Genomic DNA, 13,671 nt, shown 5'->3' with positions numbered 1-13,671 from the left:
TTACGCGGGGGACGCCTCGAGCAGTCCAAAAAAAATGAGTCCGCTCCGCGAAGCGATTTACTATAACGTACCATAAAATTCCGTACAGGATTGGCATATTGGCGCCCCCTCTGGCTGGAGAGAGAGATAGAGAGAGAGAGATAGAGAGAGAGATAGAGAGAGAGAGAGAGAGAGAGAGAGAGAGAGAGAGAGAGAGAGAGAGAGAGAGAGAGAGAGAGAGAGAGAGAGAGAGAGAGAGAGAGAGAGAGAGAGAGAGAGAGAGAGAGAGAGAGAGAGAGAGTGAGAGAGAGAGAGAGAGAGAGAGAGAGAGAGAGAGAGAGAGAGAGAGAGAGAGGGAGGGACTAATCTTTCAGTGAATAGGCTACCAACAGGTATTGTGGAACCAATCCGATTGAGAAAGTTGCCTCAACCTGAAGAAGTGTATTCCTGTCTACGCAGAAGTAGAAGAGTGAAGTGGTTCCTTTTCTGATCCACCCACATGCCACTACAAACAAAGTAAGTAGCCTAGCCAAGTTTATTTTAGGTTAACGTGATGAGTAATTTGAAATGCAATGAGGTGAAGGCTCGTAGACATGGTTTAAGTGATCGTTTAACTATGATTAACTGTTTGAATAGGTTTATTTAAACAAGCCACTCACATTATAGGCTACATCGCACTCTATTTCGTTAATAGTCCCGATAGTTGCGCAAAATAGAAAAAGGTATAAATGAAGGGAGCTCACTGGCTGTGAACGGGAAGGTCAGGGGTTGTGAAATTAAACTCGGGCGGGTTAGGATCAACTGGAGACATGCAGATTGAGATCAGTTTGAGAATATAAACACGGTTCCATTATTATAGATTCTAGTGATCAAGTTATAGATTATTATTTTAGTAGTCTTTCGGTATTTTTAGATCTATGATCACGTATTGAATGAGCATAGAACAAGATGATCTTGCAACTACAACCCTAGGAATACATGACATCTCCTCCTCTGAAGGTGATCGCAGCATGAATCCCGCCCCCGGGGTTCTTGGGAGCGGTTACCGCGACGCACCGTGAGAAGCACGTGAGACAACATGTCGGGATTACCTGTGGGGTGTTTGTTGTTGCTGGTGTGTGTCACGGCTGTTGCTCTTGAGATCCGTGGAAATGACGCACGAGTCCGCTGCTCCCAGGTAAACCTAGACTTATGTTTGCCTTTTAACATGTGCAGTTCCAGTATTCCTGAGATCAGAAAATACTAAATTTCCTGTTGCCAGCGAAATTGCAATAGTTTTAATTTCCTGTCAATGTAATAAACATTTCAAATATTTATTCACCAAAGGAAAAAAACAATAATCTGCCCTTCCGGCACCACCTCAGCCATTCTGCAAAGATCAAACTACAGATTTAATTGCTATGAGGAACTCATTGTTACACATGTGTGCTTTCCGTGTCCGTGGTTTTCAATTTAATCCTGTGGCTCTTTGAAGGGTCTGTCCGACTGCCGAGTGAGTGATTGGCCGATGGACGCTTGGTTTGAACCTGTGGAGGGTAAGGTGGTTGTGCAGGGGGTGCAGGCGCGGGCTCAGCTGTGCTGTAGACACAGACGGCAGTGTACCCTGTGTCTGGCTGTAGAGCTGCAGATCCACATCCCCCCTCAACCAGACACGAGTGAGGACCACGGGGGAGGAGGAAGACCCACCAACGGTCAGAGACGTGAACTGAGTCCATATCTTTGAATTGGGATAGAGATTGACCAGTTGAGTACAACCTGTACGATTAAGCAGACGGTACAGAGATAACTACGGGTTTTACATGTGGGCATGGGCAGCATTCATACTTTTTGGTCAGTGTTCATACTTGAATATGCCAATGGGCTGAGACTTAACAGTTTAGTCTCAGCCGTAAAGGAATATGGGATACCACTATCTCCTTTCCTTTCGCAAAGGAAGCTCAGGAGTAACCTATGATAAAGGAGGTTTAAAGGAAGCATCGATGCTCCTTTCCTAAGCATTTTTAGAGTTCAAACCACCTTTCCTCCAACTACTTCCGGGTCATCTCGTCAGGCAAGGAAATTTCCTATGCAAAAGAGAATTCGTAGAGGCCCTTCCTCTCCGTAGCCATCCAATATTTTTAACCCTCCGTCGACGCAACGGAGACGGCAAGCGCTGGTGATTGGTCCTCTAACAAAATCACTTCTCGAATCAACCGGTTTGACTTTGCACCTTATTTACTTTGTACATTGTTTACTTTGCACGTTAAAGACCAATAAAACACCAAATAGGATTTGAAAAGCTTTGAAAGTAAATTTACAACACTATTTACATGGTTTGTTGTCGATCGGGCGGCGAATTGCATTGCATATCCGACATCCCGACAGAGAACTTTGAATACTCGAGGGGTCTCCGTAGTTACAGAGTCGGATTATTGATTAAGGAGTAGGAGTAGTATACTTTGACATTTTAATACAGTTCAGCAAGAAAGGCGACAAAGAAGAAGAAGGGGGCGTTCCAGTCTGCGTAAACGACAACCCCCACGCCCCACCACACGACAACGCCCATTTGTGTCTGCTGTGGGATGATATTTGCCCCGATCTGGCTTCTGTTATCCTGCTGCTGGGATTTAGGCCCTTCAGTGTCGCCTTTGATTTGAGCAACATGTACCGTACGGTTCTCCAACCCTGTTCCCTGGTAGTTTTGATGCTGCAGTGTCCGGGTTGTACTATTGTCTGAGAGTGTCCGGGCCATTATGGCAACATAAGACTTTAGGACCTTCCATGCTGAGTTGGAGTTGGATATAGGTAGTATTTGCGCTCTATAACAAAGCAGTCTGAAGTGGTTAAACAGGGTGGGTCTAGCTTAAGGAAAAACAGTTAATACTACTTAATAACACTAGATCACCAATGACTTTCATCTTTCTGCTAAGGATTCACACTCTCTCTCTCTCCTGTGTTGGGTAGGATCTGTCAGAGTGTGCTGTGAAACCCAAACCACCCAGGGTGTGTGTCACAGAGTCCGCTTCACCCTTCACCCTGATGCCCTCCCTCTGTCAAGTACCACGCAGGTACAATGGTTACTTCTTATCCCATTAATACCATCATTGTGTGTGTGTTTGTGTGTGTGTGTGTGTGTGTGTGTGTGTGTGTGTGTGTGTGTGTGTGTGTGTGTGTGTGTGTGTGTGTGTGTGTGTGTGTGTGTGTGTGTTTGTGTGGAAGTGGGTAGTACTTTTGATTACAGTTAGGAAAAAAAAAGTTCCCTATCACAGTCCTGAAGCATCAAATCCTCTTAAAGGATACATATTATGGTGTTTTCCCAACAGGTAAACATAATAATTGAGTTCCAGAAAACCTGTTTTTGAAGCTGCCCTTCAGAATGCGCTCTTTCTGGTGTCTGTAGCTTTAATGCAAATGAGCTGCTGTCCATTGACCAATGAGCTGTCAGACTGAAGCACAGCATGGAGGAGAAGGGATTGTTGCCGTTTGCGGACTCCTGGAGCTCTATATCTATATCATATATAATAATATTATGTATCGGTATTTTTATAATATATCTAATATCACGGCCAGAAGCTTTGTGCGCCTCGGATGATATTATGAATCATAAAGACTGCGTCTGACATCTCTGGCACTTCCAAAACAAGTAAAGACTCGTAGTTGGGGATATCTTGGCCTTTAGAGGAATTGGGGAAAAGGAACTTTGGCCTTGACTCTCTGAAGTCCATGAACTGCGACATGGAGGAGAAAGGGATTCCACTCCGGAAGCTGAGCTGCCCGTACCGGACCTGCCAGCAGTTCCGCTCCCGGAATACACCCGCCGGAGCAGCCGGAAAGCTTCGGCCGCAGTTCAGCTCCCGGAGTACACCGCTGGAGCTGCCGGACTGCCTGCGGGGGTAGCTCGGCGGCAGTCCGGCAGCTCAGCTCCGGGATTGTACTCGTCCACGGGTCCAGCTATGCTCTGATTGGAGGGGAGTGGGGAAGTAGGAGGTAATATTCAACTGTGCCCCCTTCCTGATTTTTTGAGTGAGATATGCATTTCTGAAATGCCAAAAAACTGTCATTTCAGAAATGCCAAAATTGACTCGCTCGTTTGGTAACTCGTCGTAGGCGGGATACTTTCAGAAATGCATATCTCACTCAAAAAATCATGTACAGACAGCAAAGAATATCAAGTATTTATTCTGCTCGGGGTCTGTCGATCCAAACAATAACAGGAGATGCAGATGATAACGTGTGAAGTAGCGGGCTGTTCACCACAATGCTGGGGAAGAAAACAGCCCATTTCTACACAATAGGCAGAATGTAAAGTACCCCTCCCTGAATACCCTCACTAAATGCTATGGAACCGGAGACCTCCCTAGTTTCCAAATATTCCCAATGGATTCCAATATCTTTTTGGCTGTACATCCCAACATCTCTCCAACAGTAAAAAGAAGGTCAAAAACGTGGCCAACAGAGCTCTAGTGTTGGTGGAACGCATATAGACTGTATATAATACAGGTTGACTTGTATATAGACTGTATATAATACATGTTGAAAAGACTTAATGTAGACTGTATAAAATACAGGGTCAACTGACTTAACATAGACTGTATGCCTACGAAACATGTACACGACTACCAGTTGAGATTGAGAGCGTGTTTGATCAGATTTTTTTGGTATTTCTATTAATCTTTCAGATTGTTTCCACGTGTTTCCCTGGAGGTTAGGGGTAAAGGTCATACAAGGGTTTGAACATTGTTAGAACCATTGGGATAAGGTTAATACAACTCAGGAAATATATAACATAGGTCTTATAGTTTTCAGATAGTTGAATGCGGAACTATTACATATCATAGCTCTAACAGAATGCAGTACAGAGTTAAGCATTTGCTAATGTTTTGTTTCAAGAATGCTTTGTCCTATGTGATTCTATTGGTATTCACTGTGTGTGTGTCCTTCCCAGCTGTCCCTGGAGGGTCAGCCAGTGTGTGCCCCCTACGGCGGCACGGCCCTGCTCTCGGTCCAGCCCTGTAGGCCACCGTGCCCCTTCCTAGCGCTCCCCTTGCCCTCCCTGGATGACGGTATTTGTCTTCAAAACGCATTGATTTGTTTAATACAAAAAAGCATTTTCAAAGCAGTATAATATATTGAGCTAGTTCAAAGATAGATGAGTGCTCTTTACATCGCCAAGAAAGTATATGTGTGAAAGCAGCAGCATACACTTCACGCAAATCAAATAATAACAACCGGAATACAACCAAAATATACAATTTGAGTAAACACATACAAATGAGTATCTGAGCATCTGTACATTTACATTTACATTTAGGGCATTTAGCAGATGCTTTTATCCGAAGCGACTCACAATAAGTACATTTGTTAGAAGGAGTAACAATATATCGCTGTCGGTACAGTAAGGATGTTCACAGAACCAAGTGCAAAACTTACAATCGCCAGGTTGACCTATTCCCTGTATACAACAAAGATAGTGAGGATAAGAAGCTACACAACATTATTTTTTTTTTTTTGGAGTGCCAGGACGTACGACATACAATTTACTTATTTTTACTTCTATGCACACCAATATACACTATTATATGTGTATAAAAAATGTATCATGTATATATATTATATATGTATATATACATATACTTAAATCATTACTTGAAATTAATCAACTATAGTCTAATGTTTGTGCGTGGACAGTATGGGCCGTATTGTGAACATCTCTCCACACGTCTTGTGTCCCCAGTGTGTTCTCCAGCCCTCCTTGACTCCATAGAGGAATGTGATGGTGAGCTGGCCTCTCCCGACCATAAACCTCCTATCATGACGGTAAGAGGAGCCATAAAGCCCAGGGTAATGATTGACCCGACTCCCCTTCAGTCCCCAGGATAACGGCCGTGTTCCACCCCGAGACGGGCTTGGGCCTGGAGCTGGGGGGCCGCCGCCCGGGCCGGCCCGCCCTGCTATGTCTCCTGTACGAGGCCGACGGACACTGCCGGGTAGAGAGCACACACACACACACACACACACACACACACACACACACACACACACACACACACACACACACACACACACACACACACACACACACACACACACACACACACACACACACACACACACACACACACACACACACACACACACACAGCCCATCTGTTGTTATTAGTTCTTTGTAATCTCAACTTCATGTTTATAACCGCCACATGAATCATGCTTTTCTTTCCAGACTATAAACACGACCACCATTCCACTGTGGGCTGTCACCACCTGCATGTGTCTACAGGTTGCTATACAAATCATCTCGTTAATCATGGCCTATTTAGCTTTATTGCTGTCATTGCATTCGGTACAAACACTGTGTTGATTTGTGTGTGTGTGTGTGTGTGTGTGTGTGTGTGTGTGTGTGTGTGTGTGTGTGTGTGTGTGTGTGTGTGTGTGTGTGTGTGTGTGTGTGTGTGTGTGTGTGTGTGTGTGTGTGTGTGTGTGTGTGCGTGCGTGCGTGCGTGCGTGCGTGCGTGCGTGGGTGCGTGCGTGTGTGTGTGTGTGTGTGTGTGTTCCAGGCTTGGTGGCCGACAGGGGATCAGACCCGTCGAGCTATGAGCTGCCCGTTTACAAACCACACTGGTGAGTGGGGCCCCTGAGGAGAGAGCTTTAGGGGCCCCTGAGGAGAGAGCTTTAGGGGCCCAGGAGGAGAGAGCTTTAGGGGCCCATGAGGAGAGAGCGGGGGGGCGGGGGTGTGAGGGGGGATCTGTGGGGTCTCGTTGTAACTCTCTCTGCGTGGCCCCCAGAGGCCCTGATCCAGAGGAACGAGGAAAAGAATCTCTCTGTGTCTCTGGCGCTGGTGGAGCGGAGCGGGGCCCTTCTCCTCTGGAACCTGTCGGGCCCCTGCAGGCTAGCGGCCCAGGTGTGGCCCTGTCTCCCAGGCCAGGCCGGCCCCCACCACAGCTGTAAGGAGATCAGGGGCCTGAGGAACACCAGCCGCCTGGAGACCAGCAACTGGAGACAAACCCAGGAGGGCCGCTGGGTGAGGGCTGCAGCTCTCACACTTTATTCTCTTAAGATGCCATATCGCATATTTATATAGATTTATATATCCTATAAATATCTATATCCCATATGTCCTCTTGAGTTGTGTTGTTTCTTCCTCAGGAGATATCTGGGGCTTTCAATTATTCCTTCGACCTTAGGTTCCCACCGTGTGTGATGGTAAAATGTTTTAAATGCTATCCAAATATGTCGTGTCTCAGTTCAGTTCCATGCGCTAAATACTTCTCTGTACATTTGAAACAGGTGAAAGTGAACCGGATGGAGCATGGTCCCTTCTGCATTATCCCAACTGGTGCGATCTCATTGTACACAAACAATAAATAAAACCTCAACATTCTTAGTAGTCTGCCCATAAAATGTTTAAGAATGCGTTCCAATTTCAGCCAGCAGATGGCGCTGGAATCTTCTGATCATCGCTATGGTGACGTTGATTTTGTTGGCGGTTCTGCTTCTCTACTCTCAACATAACAAAATAAAAAGTATGTATTTATCTTCTAAACTTTATGAACACAGATGACAGCCTCTGCTAAAGCGACAATACTTCATTGCCATCTAAGAAAATGTATTGGACTTTCCAGCATCACACACACGCACACGCGCACACGCACACACACACACACACACACACACACACACACACACACACACACACACACACACACACACACACACACACACACACACACACACACACACACACACACACAAACACAAACACCAGCCAATTGACTGGTGTGTCCAAAAAGGGTAAAAAAATATGAGAATCTCCCAGTGTCGTAAAGGCGTGGCCAGACAAGGAGTGATAGTGGCCCAACCCCTCGACTCTGGGCCCTCAGAGGGGAGTGACCAAGGCACAGGGGGAGGAACCTTGGGCGCCTATGGTCGCATATACCCAACACGGCCATCGTGTGGCCAAGATGGGGAATACATCTTCCCGATGCAACAAATGCCGCCATCTTGTGCAGGAGGAAAGAAACCGTATTCTATCAGACATCAACAGCTTTATTGGCGAGTACCCGGTCATCTGCACTACTCCCCACGTGCCACGAAAGGGAAAGCCATCTGCCCCACCTGACTATGCTAATTATGATGCGACCCAGAGCCCACAACAATTTCCCCCTGCCGCACAACAATTTCCCCCTGCCTAACAAGAATTTACCCATCCGAACCCCCCGTTACAACAACCCCCCGCGATGAGGTCTGGAGCAGTGACTATGGGTCACATAGTGGAGGATTTGATGACACCAAACTACCACCATCGTATAGACTATGCGTTGTGTATTTTTCGTTCTAATAGTAATTCTTAAAGTGGAAATCAAAGTTGAATAATCTATAGTGTAGGCGGTTGAGGAGCAGTTTAGAGAAGTGTTCCTTGACTATCGATCACTCTTCTCACCGAACCAAAGGGTTGGGGCGAGTATTATAATAAAGAAACGTGAATAACAAGAGAACAGAATCACTCTCACCCTTTATAAGGTATATGGTCTATGTCCGACCAGGTTGGTTCATCCTTGTCTCCTCCAAAGTGTGTGTGCGTCAATTAGCCTCAAGGTAGCAGACTCTCCCCATGAGGTGAGAAGCCTTGTAGTCCCGTCATGGCAGGAGCAGGCAGAGGGAGTAAGGGATGGCTCTGTTATCACTTCCTGCACCGTGCCTCATCTCTCTTTCTCCTGTAGGGTGGGCAACGTGCTGGCGCTCTGCTCAATACACACACAGTGAGTGGTTTTTGTCGCTTTCAGCAAAAGATGAAGACACCAATTTTGTAGACATAGCTTGACCAACCCTAGCCCTTAGTGCAAACATAATCCACCACTCCTCCTTCCCTCCCCCCCCCCCTGCCCAGCGGTGAGGGGCCAGGCGCTGGTGCTGAGCCCCCCAGACGCGGAGGAGGTTCTGTGTGAGCTGGTGTGCGGCCTGGGCTCCTCCCTCCGGGAGCAGGGCCTCGGGGTGTCGGTGGACCAGTGGAGCCGCGCAGAGCTCTGCTCTCTGGGGCCGTTGCCCTGGCTCTACGCCCAGCTGCTGCGTCTGGAGAAGCAGGGGGGGGGGGGCAGGGTGGTGCTGGTGTTGACCCGCGGGGCCCTGCAGAGGGCCCAGCAGTGGACACGTCTCTCCGGACGGGAGGAGGACCGCGGACCGCAGGGCCCCACCGCCACCACCTCTCCCTCCCCTTACTCTGACGTCTTCTGGGCGTGTCTGGCATGTGTGGCCGGGGCGCGGGGGCGGGGCCAGGCAGGGGAGCGCTTCCTACTGGTGGACTTTGAGGCCTGTCCCAGGGAGCTGGCCTGGGGCGGCGGGCCGCTCCCGGAGCTCCTCGAGGGGCTGAGTGTGTTCCGCCTGCCCTCCCAGAGCCAGGCCCTGCTGCTGGAGCTGACCAGAGGATCTGCTACACACACCAAGGCCCAGCAGAGGACAGCGTCTGGACCGGAGATGGATCCTCTCACCCATCAGACCCTATGACGCCTCAATCCTGGACTGCTGGATTCTTATGTACATAACCTTAACTCGTTTCAGCTGAATGATTTTTAATAATAGAATTGCATCATTGCTTTTATTTTAAGCAATGCGTGTGTGGTTTCGTCGGTGCCAACAAAACTTCTATGTCTAAAAATAAATGAACTTATCTGTTGTGGTGGTGTGCCTCAGCTTGTGATTGGCTCTTACGCCTAATGTAGGAGGGTCGCTTTGGTCAGTCGAGGGGGTCCCTCAAGACATTCAGCTAGCAAGAGATCCAAAGCAGACTCGGGACAGACTCAGCCCCCACAGAGTCAATCGAGAAGAAACTAGTTTTAGAGGAAGAAAAACCTCCTCGCTAAGACCGAAAGGCCATCAATATCTGGCCTGTCAGCAGATATGAAACTTCCTGTCATACTCATTTAAGGTAATTCAATGTCTGAAGCAAAGCCTAAATATGATTTATTCTTGCGTTTTGGTCCGCTGACTCCTGTCCGCCTGTCTGTCATTGTTTGTGGTACTCTCGCAATTGTTATCTCAGGCTAGAGACCCATCTCACTCCGAGATGGGAAGGTGCGTTCCCACTTGGCCTCGGCCTACCGCTGAGGCGGCGACCCGGGGCTGCTCCGTGGTGAGGCGCTGGAAGGCGGAGCTTGGAGGAGCAGGTGGCCGAAGAAGGGAACGTCGGAAGCGACCAGGCGTTGGGATTTGAGTTAGGATTAAATGTCGAGGGGTCGATACCACATGAGTCCCGCTGGGTCCCGTTTGAAAGTCAGGTTAAAGTGCAACATAAAAGTAGAGCAGGGAACCTTAGATCAAACCCTGTCTGCTCGGACAAACCAGAAGTGAATAGGAGATTCAAGATTAACAATGCATCCAGGCTGCTGAAAATATGGTTTCATAAGAATATAATTTGCCGTCTTTATTGTGTTTATGGCTAAATTACAAATCGATGTCAAGTGGATTCTTGACATCGCGTTTTAAATAATACCATAAACACAGCATGGTGTGCTTGTGCAGACAGTGGAAAGAGGAATCATTTGAATGAGCTATCGCTATTTTAACATAGAACGAATGCAGGGCAAGCCTTTCCCATTGAAGAAAATAGTCTAAAATTACTATTATCTAATTACTATTATATTTCATGTAATTTTAAAAGGGTCTTGTAGACATCAGACGCAATGTTGACACACAAAGTCAAGATATTCAGGCGGATCTTGTTACTGAGTGGACTTTTTTTTTAACCTCGTTAATTTGCTGATTCCCCTCAAAAAGTTTCCAGAATTCTTGTGACACCTTTCGTCTTTGGTCCGGGCATATATAAACAATGATAAACGTTCTAGCCTTTTTCAAAATAAAAGTAATTTGCCTCTTTCAAGTTTCTATGTGTGGGGGCTAGAGTCTAGACCCAAGGGGCTAGAGTCTAGTCTAGGGGGGCTAGAGTCTAGTCTAGACCCAACTGGTAGCTATGGCTACCAGTTGGGTCTATGGGAGTATGTACGGTCTTCAAAAACGTGGAGAACGTTGTTATCATGTTCAATGTTAAATGCCATTCTAACAACAGCATTACCTAGGCTAGGTCTAAACCCACCTCTGTACCTTTCCTTTGACAGCTGTCCCATCATGGTTCTCTGGATGCCTCTCTTGGCCGTTTGGCTGAGCTCGGCAGGGCCCTCCGTGGCCCACAGCTGTCCCGACGCCTGTGCATCATGCTCCCTGCAGGACAAGAACCGCTGTCTGGAATGTGAAGCTGGATGGACGCTTTATCACAACACCTGTATAGGTGTGTGTGTGTGTGTGTGTGTGTGTGTGTGTGTGTGTGTGTGTGTGTGTGTGTGTGTGTGTGTGTGTGTGTGTGTGTGTGTGTGTGTGTGTGTGTGTGTGTGTGTGTGTGTGTGACTTGCCCAACAATGGTTACAAAGGGCTACATGGGACACTGTGTATTTACCATGGACCAAGCTAGTCCAACCGAATGGCGCTAAGAGGTGGTAGTGGCTGTACCATGCACCCACCTCCACAGCCCCAGGTCTACCTGAAGATAGATTCACCATTGAGCAGGGAAGAGACAACAAAAGTGTTCTCTCCACACCTGTAGGTCAGGTGTTCCACTAACGAGCTGAATAGCCAAAATTAATTATCTTAAGGGCCCTATCTTATTACCTTAAGTTTTTACCATAATGAGACGTCACTTCCTATTTTTGGGGGGCAAAAGTGTCTGGGTAAAAAAGTAAAACCCACCCACAAAGTAAAACCCACCCACAGGCCACATGACACAAAAGAGAGAATCGGTTCAACTGCAACCTGTTCATAAAGTCGCAATTGAAGCGATGTTTGCATCTCAAATCCTTCACCTGGTCCATTTATAGCCAGCCACCGAGCATAGAAGTAAGTATATTAATATGTACGTAACATTGTTGACCTCCTTGTTCTCTGTGCTGCTGCTCCAGACATCGATGAGTGTGGCACGGCGCAGGGCCGCTGCCCTCCAGACACCTATTGCGCCAACACCGAGGGCTCCTACCACTGCAGAGGTCAGGCTGGGAGGAGCCCGTGTCACAGCGTCTGTACCCCACGGGTGGCTGAGGGGCAGCGTGTAACGTGTTGTTGTTGTTCCCCAGAGTGCGACCAGGCCTGCGGGAGCTGCATGGGCAGCGGGCCGGCGCGCTGCAGGAAGTGTGCGGCGGGCTACAGGCTGACGGGTGCCAAGTGTCAGGGTACACCCTGAGGGATCCACCTCTTTAACTTCTAGAACATAACGTTTGAGCTTCAGTGGGTTTTTAAGATGACATGATGACTACAGTGGAGCTCTTTGCTTGTTTTTCTGTTCAGATGTGGATGAATGCGGGGAGACCAGCCTGCCGTGCCTGGGTCTGGACGAGCTCTGCACAAACCTGGAAGGCTCTTTCCTCTGTGACTGCGCCGACGGGTTCATTCGTAAGAATAACGTCTGCGTGAGGACGCAGCCGCAAAGTGAGTACTTGGCACGAGTACTTGCTCTTTGTTAATTATGAATTTAAGAAAACATCCTCACTGGTGCAGCCGGGACCAAAGCTCCTCACAGGAACAGTGATGATTGGTGACCCCCTGCAGGCGCCCAGGAGAAGGGTCTGTTCGAAGACGTCCCGGAGGATGAGGTGGCCGTGCTGCAGCAGATGTTCTTCGGGGTGGTGCTGTGTGCCCTGGCCACACTGGCGGCCAAGGGTGATATGGTCTTCACCTCCATATTCATGGGGGGCGTGGCGGCCATGGCTGGGTACTGGCTCTCGGAGCGAGGGGACCGCTTCTTAGACCGCTTCCTGAAGGGGTCCTAGGAGGGCCCTGAGACAGGACTTACTGCTTGCCTCACATGAGGACATCGAATGTATGCAACGTATGTGCATTCAGGTTCATGTACCGTTACATGAACCTCCATCTCTCTGGCCAGCACCAGAACAGATAGAGCCTTATTATTTTGTATTTATTTGATTCCAGTTATGTATTTATTTTGGCACAGGAAACTATTTAAATTTATAATGAATCATATAGATTTATAAACATTTTGTATACATTGTTTGTCTCACATTTGCTGTCTAGAGTTAATAAATACTATTGTATCATTTCTATGTTATCTAAAAAGAAAGACAAGAGAAATCAATGAATAGGAATTGGCATGATACAATAAGATTAAAGAACATCTGCATTTTGATATTTGTGTCATTTTCTTAATGATGTTTCCATAATCAGGGCAGCTTATATATGGTCCACTGTGTATTACTTAAAAAAGACACAGCTCCAGAAAGAAAGTCACCTTTATTGGATGGATATAAACGAACTGGCCAACACTCAATAGTTATATTCTGTTACATCACATACAATAGCAAACGCCTCGGGTACTACGGACAGACAGCCTCCGTGGTTAGGAACAGCAACATAACCGAGTCCATGCTTCATTCAAGCCTTCCACTCACTCTCCCTCCTTCTTGGGGAATAGTACCCTACTTGACATACCTACTCATATGCATTGATAACACACACAAGCAGTGAGTGTGCGTGCCCACTTACACACTAGTACATACTTACACAAATCTCCCTTTTTTTTTTAAAAACATTTACACCAGCAACCCTGCAATCATGCTGCACTCTCATAGACCTGCACAGGCTGTCTACTAAGGGGACACGGTGGGTGAGGACCACAGCACTCTCAAACACAACATCACGCCGCCACAATGCACGATGCACTTA

The 13,671-nt window shown here is 47.4% G+C and overlaps 2 protein-coding genes across 2 annotated transcripts; both read left to right on the top strand.

Moving 5' to 3' along the window:
• The first annotated feature begins 364 nt into the window (after positions 1–364).
• On the top strand, positions 365–11,155 carry il17rc (interleukin 17 receptor C). Its single transcript, XM_056606241.1, has 17 exons — positions 365–495; positions 979–1,156; positions 1,454–1,514; positions 1,599–1,670; positions 2,923–3,026; positions 4,904–5,021; positions 5,693–5,734; positions 5,827–5,945; positions 6,179–6,235; positions 6,513–6,576; positions 6,741–6,976; positions 7,102–7,158; positions 7,243–7,291; positions 7,383–7,478; positions 8,676–8,714; positions 8,843–9,486; positions 11,064–11,155. The coding sequence occupies exons 2-16, from the start codon at positions 1,058–1,060 to the stop codon at positions 9,454–9,456; spliced, it is 1,827 nt and encodes a 608-aa protein (XP_056462216.1). The 5' UTR covers positions 365–495; positions 979–1,057; the 3' UTR covers positions 9,457–9,486; positions 11,064–11,155.
• Positions 9,493–13,147, top strand: LOC130402129 (protein disulfide isomerase CRELD1). The gene is made up of 6 exons (XM_056606242.1): positions 9,493–9,877; positions 9,992–11,233; positions 11,898–11,981; positions 12,069–12,164; positions 12,280–12,420; positions 12,541–13,147. Exons 2-6 carry the CDS (start codon positions 10,990–10,992, stop codon positions 12,759–12,761), a joined length of 786 nt encoding a protein of 261 aa, XP_056462217.1. The 5' UTR covers positions 9,493–9,877; positions 9,992–10,989; the 3' UTR covers positions 12,762–13,147.
• Positions 13,148–13,671: the final 524 nt, after the last annotated feature.

The sequence above is a fragment of the Gadus chalcogrammus genome, chromosome 13, assembly GCF_026213295.1.
Source record: "Gadus chalcogrammus isolate NIFS_2021 chromosome 13, NIFS_Gcha_1.0, whole genome shotgun sequence".
Lineage (NCBI taxonomy): Eukaryota > Metazoa > Chordata > Actinopteri > Gadiformes > Gadidae > Gadus > Gadus chalcogrammus.
Note: the sequence above shows the minus strand (reverse complement) of the source record. Positions and strands in the feature narration are given on the sequence as shown.